Genomic DNA, 11,380 nt, shown 5'->3' on the forward strand with positions numbered 1-11,380 from the left:
TTAATATGTAAATAATCCAATAAAAAGGACTTCTAAAAACTAATCAATCCTAAACAAAATTCATTGAGGAATTGGATAAAATTATTTGTTTAGGGCTGAGAGTCCCAGCTAGCTAGTAATATTAAACGGAATATCAAAATTGACGAATTTCAATCACAAAATATCACGGTATGGCAGCCCGCAGCTACTACGAATTGCAGGAGTCTGGTAACGTCACAAAACTTGGTTGACCAGCAACACTGACGTCACATTTAGTCAACATTTACGTTTTATGCTTTGGCCGCTTTTGTTTGAACCTTAATATGTAAATTATCCAATAAAAAGGACTTCTAAAAACTAGCCAATCCTAAACAAAATTCATTGAGGAATTGGATAAAATTATTTGTTTAGGGCTTGGAGTCCCAGCTAGCTAGTAATATTAAACGGAATATCAAAATTGACGAATTTCAATCACAAAATATCACGGTATGGCAGCCCGCAGCTACTACGAATTGCAGGAGTCTGGTAACGTCACAAAACTTGGTTGACCAGCAACACTGACGTCACATTTAGTCAACATTTACGTTTTATGCTTTGGCCGCTTTTGTTTGAACCTTAATATGTAAATAATCCAATAAAAAATAGTTCTGAAAACTAGCCAATCCAAAACAAAATTCATTGAGAAATTGTATAAAATTATTTGTTCAGGGTTGAGAGTCCCAGCTAGCTAGTAATCTTAAACGGAATATCAAAATTGACGAATTTCATATCACAAAATATCACGGTATGGCAGCCCGCAGCTACTACGAATTGCAGGAGTCTGGTAACGTCACAAAACTTGGTTGACCAGCAACACTGACGTCACATTTAGTCAACATTTACGTTTTATGCTTTGGCCGCTTTTGTTTGAACCTTAATATGTAAATAATCCAATAAAAAGGACTTCTAAAAACTAATCAATCCTAAACAAAATTCATTGAGGAATTGGATAAAATTATTTGTTTAGGGCTGGGAGTCCCAGCTAGCTAGTAATATTAAACGGAATATCAAAATTGACGAATTTCAATCACAAAATATCACGGTATGGCAGCCCGCAGCTACTACGAATTGCAGGAGTCTGGTAACGTCACAAAACTTGGTTGACCAGCAACACGACGTCACATTTAGTCAAAATTTACGTTTTATGCTTTGGCCGCTTTTGTTTGAACCTTAATATGTAAATAATCCAATAAAATGGACTTCTAAAAACTAGCCAATCCTAAACAAAATTCATTGAGGAATTGGATAAAATTATTTGTTTAGGGCTGAGAGTCCCAGCTAGCTAGTAATATTAAACGGAATATCAAAATTGACGAATTTCATATCACAAAATATCACGGTATGGCAGCCCGCAGCTACTACGAATTGCAGGAGTCTGGTAACGTCACAAAACTTGGTTGACCAGCAACACGACGTCACATTTAGTCAACATTTACGTGTTATGCTTTGGCCGCTTTTGTTTGAACCTTAATATGTAAACAATCCAATAAAAAATAGTTCTGAAAACTAGCCAATCCTAAACAAAATTCATTGAGGAATTGTATAAAATTATTTGTTTAGGGTTGAGAGTCCCAGCTAGCTAGTAATCTTAAACGGAATATCAAAATGACGAATTTCATATCACAAAATATCACGGTGGCAGCCCCAGCTACTACGGGTCGGTAACGCACAAAACTGGTTGACCAGCAACACTGACGTCACATTTAGTCAACATTACGTTGTATGCTTTGGCCGCTTTTGTTTGAACCTTAAATGTAAACAATCAATGAAAAATAGTTCTGAAAACTAGCCAACCTAAACAAAATTCATTGGGAATTGGATAAATTATGTGCTGGCCCAGCTAGCTAGTAATAAACGGAATATAAAATTGACGAATTTCATATCACAAAATATCACGGTATGGCAGCCCGCAGCTACTACGAATTGCAGGAGTCTGGTAGCGCCACAAAACGACGACACATTCGTTTATGTTGTTTTTGTTTGAACCTTAATATGTAAATAATCCAATAAAAAGGACTTCTAAAAACTAGCCAATCCTAAACAAAATTCATTGAGGAATTGGATAAAATTATTTGTGGGCGGAAAGTCCCAGCTAGCTAGTAATATTAAACGGAATATCAAAATTGAGGAATATCAACGTTGAATGTTTTGAAAAAAACAATCGATACTGCCGTAATAGTATCGGGCTCAAATAATTATTAAAAAACCATTGAAACCTTTTAGGAACTTGTCCATTGTAAAAATTAGATGCCACCTGTCGATATTTTTACAAATTTGTATTCGTATTTTATAGCAGCTAATCCAAACATATCAAAAGCGCAACGACTGTAGCTCGATACTATCATGCTAGTCGCAAAACCGTCGATAGTAGAGACTAGCAGTAAAATATCGATACTATCGATAGTGCCCTCGATGGTTTGACACCTCTAGTATGAATGTATTCATTCGAATGTATGAATGTATTCATTCGAATGTATGAATGTATTCATTCGAATGTATGAATGTATTCGCCTTTTGGCCATGCGCCTTTTTGGCAGCACCTGCTGCTGCATAATCCTCCCTGCAGCCATAGTAGCTGTCTCTGCCGCGGCCCCGCCACCGCGCCCTATCGGCAGCCCCTGCGCTGCTCCTGCCACCCACTTCCCACACACGGCATGTATGTATGTATGAATGTATTCATTCGAATGTATGAATGTATTCATTCGAATGTATGAATGTATTCATTCGAATGTATGAATGTATTCATTCCAATGTATGAATGTATTCATTCCAATGTATGAATGTATTCATTCGAATGTATGAATGTATTCATTCGAATGTATGAATGTATTCATTCGAATGTATGAATGTATTCGCCTTTTGGCCATGTGCCTTTTTGGCAGCACCTGCTGCTGCATAATCCTCCCTGCAGCCATAGTAGCTGTCTCTGCCGCGGCACCGCCACCGTGCCCTATCGACACCACCTGCGCTGCTCCTGCCACCCACCACCCACACACGGCATCACCAGCCGTTTTGTAAAGATAATTGTATGGCCTGTCGCAAGACATTTGATCCGTGTCGATAAAATGGATATACCTGAAGATATATCGATCCAAACCTGAAATTAGCCTCTGTTTTGAGGGTTACTTCAACTTTGACCATTTTTTTAAATATTTTCCGTATCGTATAAGCCTGTTTTCAGATGTTAGTTCTTTAGGGGCATTCATTACCAACAAAATGACGTATGAATCGTTCACTTTTTCGAAAGAATACCAGAGCTATGAATTTCTTTTGGGTAATTACCATCCAGTTTTTAGATTCGGCTGCTTCTTCCGCGGCACCGCCACCGCGCCCTATCGGCAGCACCTGCGCTGCTCCTGCTCCTGTTATAGAAATTTTGCTGGTACACAGCACAAACTGTGTATGCATACAAGAATTGGTTTCCTATGCTGTGGGTAATTACAAAAACGAAAGGGCTCGCAGGGAAATGGGCCTGGGCATCGCTGATCTACTGCTTCGGATTGTAAAATCTTTCGGGTGTGTATTACTGCTTGCCGTTCGAGCGGCAGTTCAATCTCTGCCATGCTTTGAACCCAATTGATCCAGGCTGCCCATATCGTATTATTAAGGATTTAAATTATGCTTTATTCGCTTGAGTTTGGCTTTGAGTGTTGGTTTCAATAAATAATAAATACGTATTAATTAACAAGCATCAACGTTTAGCATTAACAACTCATTAACAATTACAAATTACGATAAATAAAGTGTGCAGGAGACTGCTTGACGGCATTGTGGCGGCGACGTTGCCGATGTAGTCGATGTAGTCGATGGCGCCTGGACAACGACTTGGCTGCAGCTGCTGTTGTTGTTGTTGTCGTTTTCTTTGTCGCTGTCACTACTTTTGCCTTATTGGCTACCTCGGCAGCTGTGCCATCGTTTATCTCTGCCTCTACCAAATTAAATAACTCAGTGTCTGTCTCCGTGTCCGTCTCCGTACCCGTTTCTATCTCCGTCTGCTTCTCTGCTTCCTTCTCTTTCTTCGACTGCACTTTTACTGGGGGTTCCTTCACCTCGCCATCTCTTCCAGCGTCAACATCACCATTTAACTCGTTTTCGCTAATGTTTTCGTTTTCGATTTCTTCTGACACTGTGGTAGTTGCTTCTGTATCTTTCATTGTCTCTTGCTCTGTCTCCTCTTTAGTTGACATCTTCACCCCTTCAACCATTGCCTCTTCTTTCTCCCTTAACTCTTCGCCATCGATCTGCTCGTGGTTTGTGTCGTCGTCGCCACCAACAACAATGATCGGCTGTCGAGTTGTGATTGTTAGAGGCGCCTCAGGGGCTTTTATTGAATTGGTAATTGTTTGAATTATTTCGTTTAGCTTTAGGCCGCTCTCGCCAGCATTGGCAGGTGTCTCCGCCTCCGCCTCTGAGTCTGCATCCAACTCCGCCTCGTTGACAGCCTCCATTTGGTATTCTTTGTTGGCCAAGTCTTGATCGCTGGCCATTAGAATTTCACTTTCAATTGACTGCTGCTTCTCCTCCTCCTCTGCTTCAGTATAGTCATACTCCGCACCAGAACCATTTCCAAGTTCCATTTGCTCCTCATCATCATCATCATTGCCCTGTGCTTCGGCAGAAGGCAGAACGGGCTTTCCATTCTTGTCCACATACTGGAGGCCGTCGAGGCCCATTCGCATGCACTGGAAGTGCATCTCAAAGAGATCTGTGGTGGCGAGCCGCACCACAAAGTCCATGCACATGTTCAGGTTGTTGCCCACCAGGGTTACATCAGTCATCTGGACGCACATGGCCATGGGCACCCCCATCATGACGGGTATGCAGAACGGCGCCGGATTCCGCACTGAGATCCCGTACTTTGATGAGGGGCGGTTATTGAGGTACACTTCTAGCTGCGCCTCCTCCAGCTGTGGCACAAACGTGACATTTGCACATACTGCAAAAAATAAAAAAAAGCAAATGCAACCATGTCACGAAAGGAAATCGAAATAAGATTCAAAGTAAAGCTAAAAACCTGGCACCTCCGACGGACGTCTGGGTTAACCTAACCTAATTTAAATAAATCTTCCCTTTCTGTAATTAACTAACCACGACCTCGTTGACCCGCTGACTCACCTTTTTGGTCGAATTTGTACTGATCCACCTTGAGGCCGGCACAGCAGCCGCAGACGGGACCACGGCAGTCACACGGCTGCCCAAATGTGGACCAAATGGAGCCCTTCGATGAGTACTTGACTCTGGCTAGGTTGCGACCCCGCGCCGCGCTCACAGTGGGCGGCAGATAGGGCGTGTGCGTGGCCAGCTCGTAGAAGATGAGGCCGCTGCTGTAGCTGCGGCCAGCGGTTGGTTGTGGATGCCACGCGACGAAGAGTAGAGCCAGGCATAGACAGGCAGCGGGTAACATTCTGGAGATTATCCTGGCAGCAGGCGTTACACTTAACAAAAATCAAATATCACTGAACCAAAAATTTGCGGTAAATATGGCCAAACGGTAAGTGGCTAGGCCTCGATGAGGTATGCAACACACAACGTTGAACGGATAACGGTAAGTCCGTAGCACTGGCAGTGTACAACAATGGCAATTACAACCGCCCGCGATCGACGACAATTGAATATTAAAACGCTGAACGCTCTGAACGTTAGCTAAAAATGAAATGGAAACTGCTAGATATGGCAACAGAGAAGCAACCACGCTGGCAGAGGCAGCAGCAGCAGCAGTGGCAGCGGCAGCGGCAGCAACAGATTCCGAGACTGCAACGGCAAGCAACAGGCAGCGGTCTTCGTTAAGTTGCTGTTTTTGCGAACAAACTACAATTTATACCATGTTGAAAGAGACTTTTGGCTTTTTGATAACATCTCAAGGAAAAGAGCAGCACCTAGAATGGGTATTCGGGATTGATATAAAAATGATTGTAGGCACTTTTAGACACCGCCAAAACACCAAGTGGTAATCGCATTGGGCTAATTGAGATTTAATTGGTGCTTAAATATTTCCCAACTTCAAGAATTAAAGACTTGCCATAGATCTACCAATAAATATATACGAAGAAGAAAGGCTTAGCAGTAGAACAACAGTAGACAAGCAGAACAGCATTGTAAAAGGAGTATCAGCAGAGATTGAGCCGTGTCGTCTAAGCTAATTATTCTTATAGTTTGCCAGTCTACTGCGAATTCATAAATTAAATAAACAGTCAATTAAATAATATCTTGCATACATACATATACATATGTACATAAGAATATAATTTATCTTCGGAAGATCATTTGACATTCGGCTTGATTTTTTTCCTCAAATTGTCTGCCCTCTTATCAGCGCGACAATCGGGAGCTGCTGCTGTTTTTGTTGTTGTCTGTGTCGCGCCACTGCTTTGTTTATTTGCCGTTTCAACTGCCGCTGCTGCCACAACGCGGGGCACGAGCACTGCTGTTAATGCTTCGTTTTGTTGCGTGTGCCGCGGCGCCGAGCTTTTTTCGGTTGACAGTGACAAGAAAATTGTGACGGTCGTGACTGGCAGGGAAAGCCAAAAAACAACAGGCGGCTAACGTCTGTACGGCCGCCCTACATCCCCTTCCATTGTGTTAAGCAAATCACCTTGGGGCAGCTCATGGCCCGGAGATAGACTCCCAGCCCAAAAGACTCTCACCAGAAAGTCCAATACCTGCCAATATCTGTTACTGCTGTTGCTGTTGATTTGTGTGCTGGCCATATCCCTCCATATATTCCATGGGGAATGGGGCTTATTTATCAATTGTCGGAAATGGGGCTTTTTTTTTTTTGCCAATTTTGAATCCAGCGTTAGACGCATTGGCATTGCATAATGTCTGGGCCCGTAGTGGACCGCAGACTGAATTGTAACTGGAGCCTTGCCCACTCACCACCACCAACACCAACACCCCCCCCCCCCCTCTCCCACCCTCCCTTGACTCGACCGTTATGCAATCTCATTAAGCGTTAAGAGTGGCAACGGCAACTGTTGCCAAGTTCGATGATTGACCTGCTGATGAGATATCAGCTACATACAAAATAAACAAAAAAGTAAAAGAAATGGTTAACTTTGACTCATAGTGCACGCCGATAGCTGTATGCCCTTTCATTTATTTTGAATCCAATTTAAGCAATGTGTCCCGCACTCTACTAAGTACCCACCACAAATCCAATTAACCCCAGAGAAGCAGTAACGGTAGTAACAGCAGAACGAGATCAACACCATAGACGCAGTAACAGCAGAGAAGAGGAAGCTGTCAGTGGCAAAAAGAGAATCAAGCAGTCCAGCCGTAACATCATCATTATCAGCAGAAAGATATTTTTTCTTATAATTTTCCAGTCTTTGGCGCAGCTGTTGTCATATCAACAGATGGCAATACGATGCTTGACACGCCAAAATATATCTGGGTATCACAGTATTTGGATAAAGTTGAACCATATATTTTAAATTTATCTTTGAAAATTCAATTTTAAAATTTAAATACCATCCACATATGGAGTACAAAAATTTGGAAAAAAATTGAGAAAACTTAAAATAGAAAACAAAGTTGCCAGTTTCCGAGCCGTTAACAATTAACTCTAATAGCCCCGCCGCAGACTGCAGTCGGTGCAATGCGCCATCGTTTATGTAATGAGCCGTCACCCATCCACATCCACTTCGTCATCATCATCAGCGGCGTGTTGTCGGTCCAAATGGTATGTGGTGTGGTCTGCTGTGTCGATGTCGAAGTAGTCGTCGCTTATTAGGCATTATTATTCATTACTACTGATAAAATCAATTTGGTATGCCTTCGACTCTTGCTTTATTTTTTTTCTTTGCTTTGCTTTCCTTTCCTTATCTTTTCTCTTCTTTCCCGACGTCTTTCAGACAGACAGTCTGTGGCTACGCCAAATTATCGCAACTGCCACAATTGGGCCGACCATCCATGGCAGCCGCATGTGGGTTAAGCTACGGGATAAAGCTTCCAGGCATGAGTGAAAAAGGAACAGAAATAAGGAGTTGACGCAGACGACTGTGAAAACTGGACCCAAGGATCTGGACAAGATCGTGGTCGGACACGATGCTGATAAAGGGCGTCAATCAGGACAAGACTCTTAGCCACTCGTAAATGCCCAAGGAGTGCAGAAATGTGAAGCCATCCTTACCTGCCTGTTTGAGCCCACCAAGCATAAGTTGGAAGTCACCTCTGCCGAGGACTACGGGGCGCTGCGCTAGTACAAGCAGGATAAGTTTACTTAGATGGTCAAGCAAGTGAAGGACGCCGGCGCTACGACGACAAAGCCAACCATTTGCTGATGCAGCAGGAACTCTCCGTAATTGCAACTGGTGGTCGCATTGTGTCGCGTTTTGAGGAGCTCACTCCTGAGATGGGTCTCGTCCGTAGGATGTGTCAGTGTGGATGTCTTGCATATGTCTCGATGCACAGATATCTATTCAAATCTTTATTTTCAGCTTTCGGCACATCGAAGGACAAATGCATTTGATTCAGGAGTGCGATACCTCAAAAGCAGCCAGAATCTTTCTGCGTGGAGGCAACGCAATGATCATATCAATTTTAGGAACTCGTCACAGGTCTCTGCGGACGGGCCTAACTCCACCCACCTGGCCAGCAAGGTTACGAATGCCTCGAATAGCTTCTCCTTTCGGAAGACACCGTCTTCAACGTCTTGCCTGCCTTTTTTCGAAGTTGAGGAGGTCATGGACATGCAGACGGCATAGCGTCTTATCTCCTGACGACATATCTCCTTGCCGAGTTTAGCGACATATGAATTTCCGTGAGGAGATATGTCATTTTGAATAGCCAGAAACTTTTTCAGCAATCAGCTGATAGAAAAAACAAATAGAATAAAATGTTTTCATTTTGTAAGGCCAACTTCTTATACCGCACTCGTACTAGAAGGCCAAATAGAAAATGACAAAAAACAAAATTCGCAGCGGGAGCACCTCGACTAACGCATTGGGAACCGATAGCGCACAAAAATTTAATAGATTTTGCTATGAAATTTTGAATTAAATGAAGCATTTCGCTATTACGCCCACTATGCATCGCCTTTGATCGATTCAATTAGCCAAAGCAAATCTATAAATCTCCAAAACGCTGTTTGTTCAGGAAACCAAATTTGGTTGCCCTAGCTCTTATAGTCTCTGAGATCTAGGCGCTCATCGAGACAGACAGACGGACAGACAGACATGGCTCTATCGACTCGGCTATTGATGCTGATCAAGAATATATATACTTTATGGGGTCGGAAACGTTTCCTTCTCTGTGTTACACACATCCACTTTTACCAAAAATCTAATATACCCCTTAACTCTTTTTTGAGTACGGGTATAAAAACCCTATGCCAATCTTTAATGAATGGACAATGAAGTATTGTATGATAATACAAGTTTTCTTCATTTCTTGAGGCGGTTCCTTCTTTCTTCTGTAACATTGTTTGCTTGCCTCTGCCTACACTCTTACTTATCTTGTCAACTTGCCTTCCTCGACTTTCGCCAACTAACATGAGGAATGCGTGAGGCTCGTCTGCATTGCAGAGCTACGTTAATTCGATTGTGGCCGTCATGGGTTGTTCTTTTCGTTGTCTCGAGCGAGCACAGTGACCTGACTGCCACGCACTTAATGCAATAAAAATCTTACTGTTATCGCCTAAGCAATTATGGTACAAGTCCGCCTGTTTAGCTAATTCTCGCATTAAAACACCCATTCGACCCGCACGGCAAAAAATCATATGCACATACGTACTTAAAACTATATTTAATATAGCCAAAATACTTTTTTAATTATTTCTACTAAACATATCGCAAACTAAGCTCCTGAAAAAGCTCAGTAGCTCATTAAATAATATTTTGTTTGTACTTTTTATTAGCCTATTTTTGGAAGAGATTGTATGGCATTTACAATATCGTATAGCTAACATAAGTAATGAAAAGATACAATTTTGCTGAGTACATATTTCTAATATTTGATATTAAATAGATTCTCACATCTGCAAAGACTTTATCGTGGCAAGAAGTTCCTCACCAAAACAATTCATCTTCATCGCTAAACTTTAGGAGAATTGCAAACTAGAATTTGGCTTGCTTGTGTCTTCTTTCGATATTGATTTGAGTTAATTTATGAACTCGACTCCAAAAGACATTTAAAGCAATTTATCTGGATTTGGCTTATGGCTTTTGACCATTTGATTCAGTTTACCACATTCGGGGGTTGACTGGTATTGGTATAAAAGATTAATTGGCAATCGCGGAGCTGTCAATTTTTAAATTGTTGCGCCTAAGTAAGGGGAAACGTAGCTGGCTTGATCATGATATTAGCCAGCTTGGGTTTGGGTCTACATAGAACTCGGATTTAGATTCGAGCTTGGATTTCGGTGATGTAGAGGCTGATGATGATGCTACCTATGGCACCCACTCAGTAATGGAGAATGGGAACTGGATTTTGGACATCTATCCAATGAAAGTACGCCATTGCTAATGGTCAAACGTGTTTTCTTCTCATTGGGCATATAGCCTGACATCTACAGTGCTATTTAAAAGTCTCGGCGACTTTTGAAGTACTTCACGATTGATTCAGTTAAAGTGTGTTTAACATAAGTGAGTGATAGGTTCAAATTTGCCTGCGTTTTTCAGCTTCACAAGCATATATTTGGTTCCACACCAATTTTTTCCTGAAGCATAAGGAGTTAATTGAATAAAAATTCCTGTAAAAGGTAATATAATTTTGTTTGTCAACCTAGTACTTTTTGTGGTTTTCCCCGCTTAGGTTTTTGGTAAAAAATTTTATAGGGTAAGGGGCCTCAAAATTTTTTTTTTTTTTCCCTTCTCAAAAAAGTTGGGAGGTCCCGGACGGCCCTCACGGGCCACGCATAGGCCAATATGGCCCTTAGTTGTCCGGATTGGTGCGTATGGACCTACTGAGTGTTTTTACGCGGTTTTGAAATCCGTGAGGATCGAGGAGAGTTTTGCAAAGGCAAGGAGTTTCGCTGGCGTCCTCTTGGATGCATCTTCCAGCGATGCCAGTACCGGGCTGCCAAGTGTATGTTTCTTGCCCTTGAGAGGGCCGGGCATTGGCAGATTAGATGTTCCAGGGTTTCGATAGCCCCAGGTTCATCACATTTCCTGCACTTGTCACTGTTGGTGATGCCTAGTTTGACTGCATGTGCTGCAGCCAGGCAATGACCTGTGAGTATACCAATTAGCATCCTACAGTCCTTCCGTGGTAGGTGTAGTAGGTATTGGCTGAGTTTACCATTGCTCTCCTTGCACATGGTTTTCGCGATCTTGCAGTTGGTGGTTCTCCTCCACCTGCTGCTGGCCTTTACGTGTGCCCTCCTTCTAGATCGCTTTGGAGCGCTCTGAGGGGGACAGGCACG

The 11,380-nt window shown here is 42.5% G+C and overlaps 1 protein-coding gene and 1 long non-coding RNA gene across 2 annotated transcripts; one reads left to right on the forward strand and one right to left on the reverse strand.

Moving 5' to 3' along the window:
- Positions 1-3,644: 3,644 nt before the first annotated feature.
- Positions 3,645-5,608, reverse strand: LOC111065092. Its single transcript, XM_022353071.2, has 2 exons — positions 5,134-5,608; positions 3,645-4,954 (listed from the first exon to the last, which is right to left on the reverse strand). Exons 1-2 carry the CDS (start codon positions 5,420-5,422, stop codon positions 3,741-3,743), a joined length of 1,503 nt encoding a protein of 500 aa, XP_022208763.2. The 5' UTR covers positions 5,423-5,608; the 3' UTR covers positions 3,645-3,740.
- A 2,093-nt stretch (positions 5,609-7,701) lies between these two features.
- Positions 7,702-7,986, forward strand: LOC111070058. The gene is made up of 2 exons (XR_002607313.2): positions 7,702-7,786; positions 7,872-7,986. It is a non-coding gene; the product is annotated as an uncharacterized LOC111070058 (long non-coding RNA).
- Positions 7,987-11,380: the final 3,394 nt, after the last annotated feature.

Source organism: Drosophila obscura, unplaced genomic scaffold, assembly GCF_018151105.1.
Source record: "Drosophila obscura isolate BZ-5 IFL unplaced genomic scaffold, ASM1815110v1 contig_28, whole genome shotgun sequence".
Lineage (NCBI taxonomy): Eukaryota > Metazoa > Arthropoda > Insecta > Diptera > Drosophilidae > Drosophila > Drosophila obscura.

What these genes read in the sequence shown, in the direction of transcription:
- LOC111065092 (XM_022353071.2), bottom strand. Translation starts at nt 5,422, where the DNA reads ATGTTACCCGCTGCCTGTCTATGCCTGGCTCTACTCTTCGTCGCGTGG. An exon ending in GTACAAATTCGACCAAAAAG is followed by an intron (nt 4,955 to 5,133) that starts GTGAGTCAGCGG and finishes TATTTTTTGCAG; the next exon opens with TATGTGCAAATGTCACGTTT.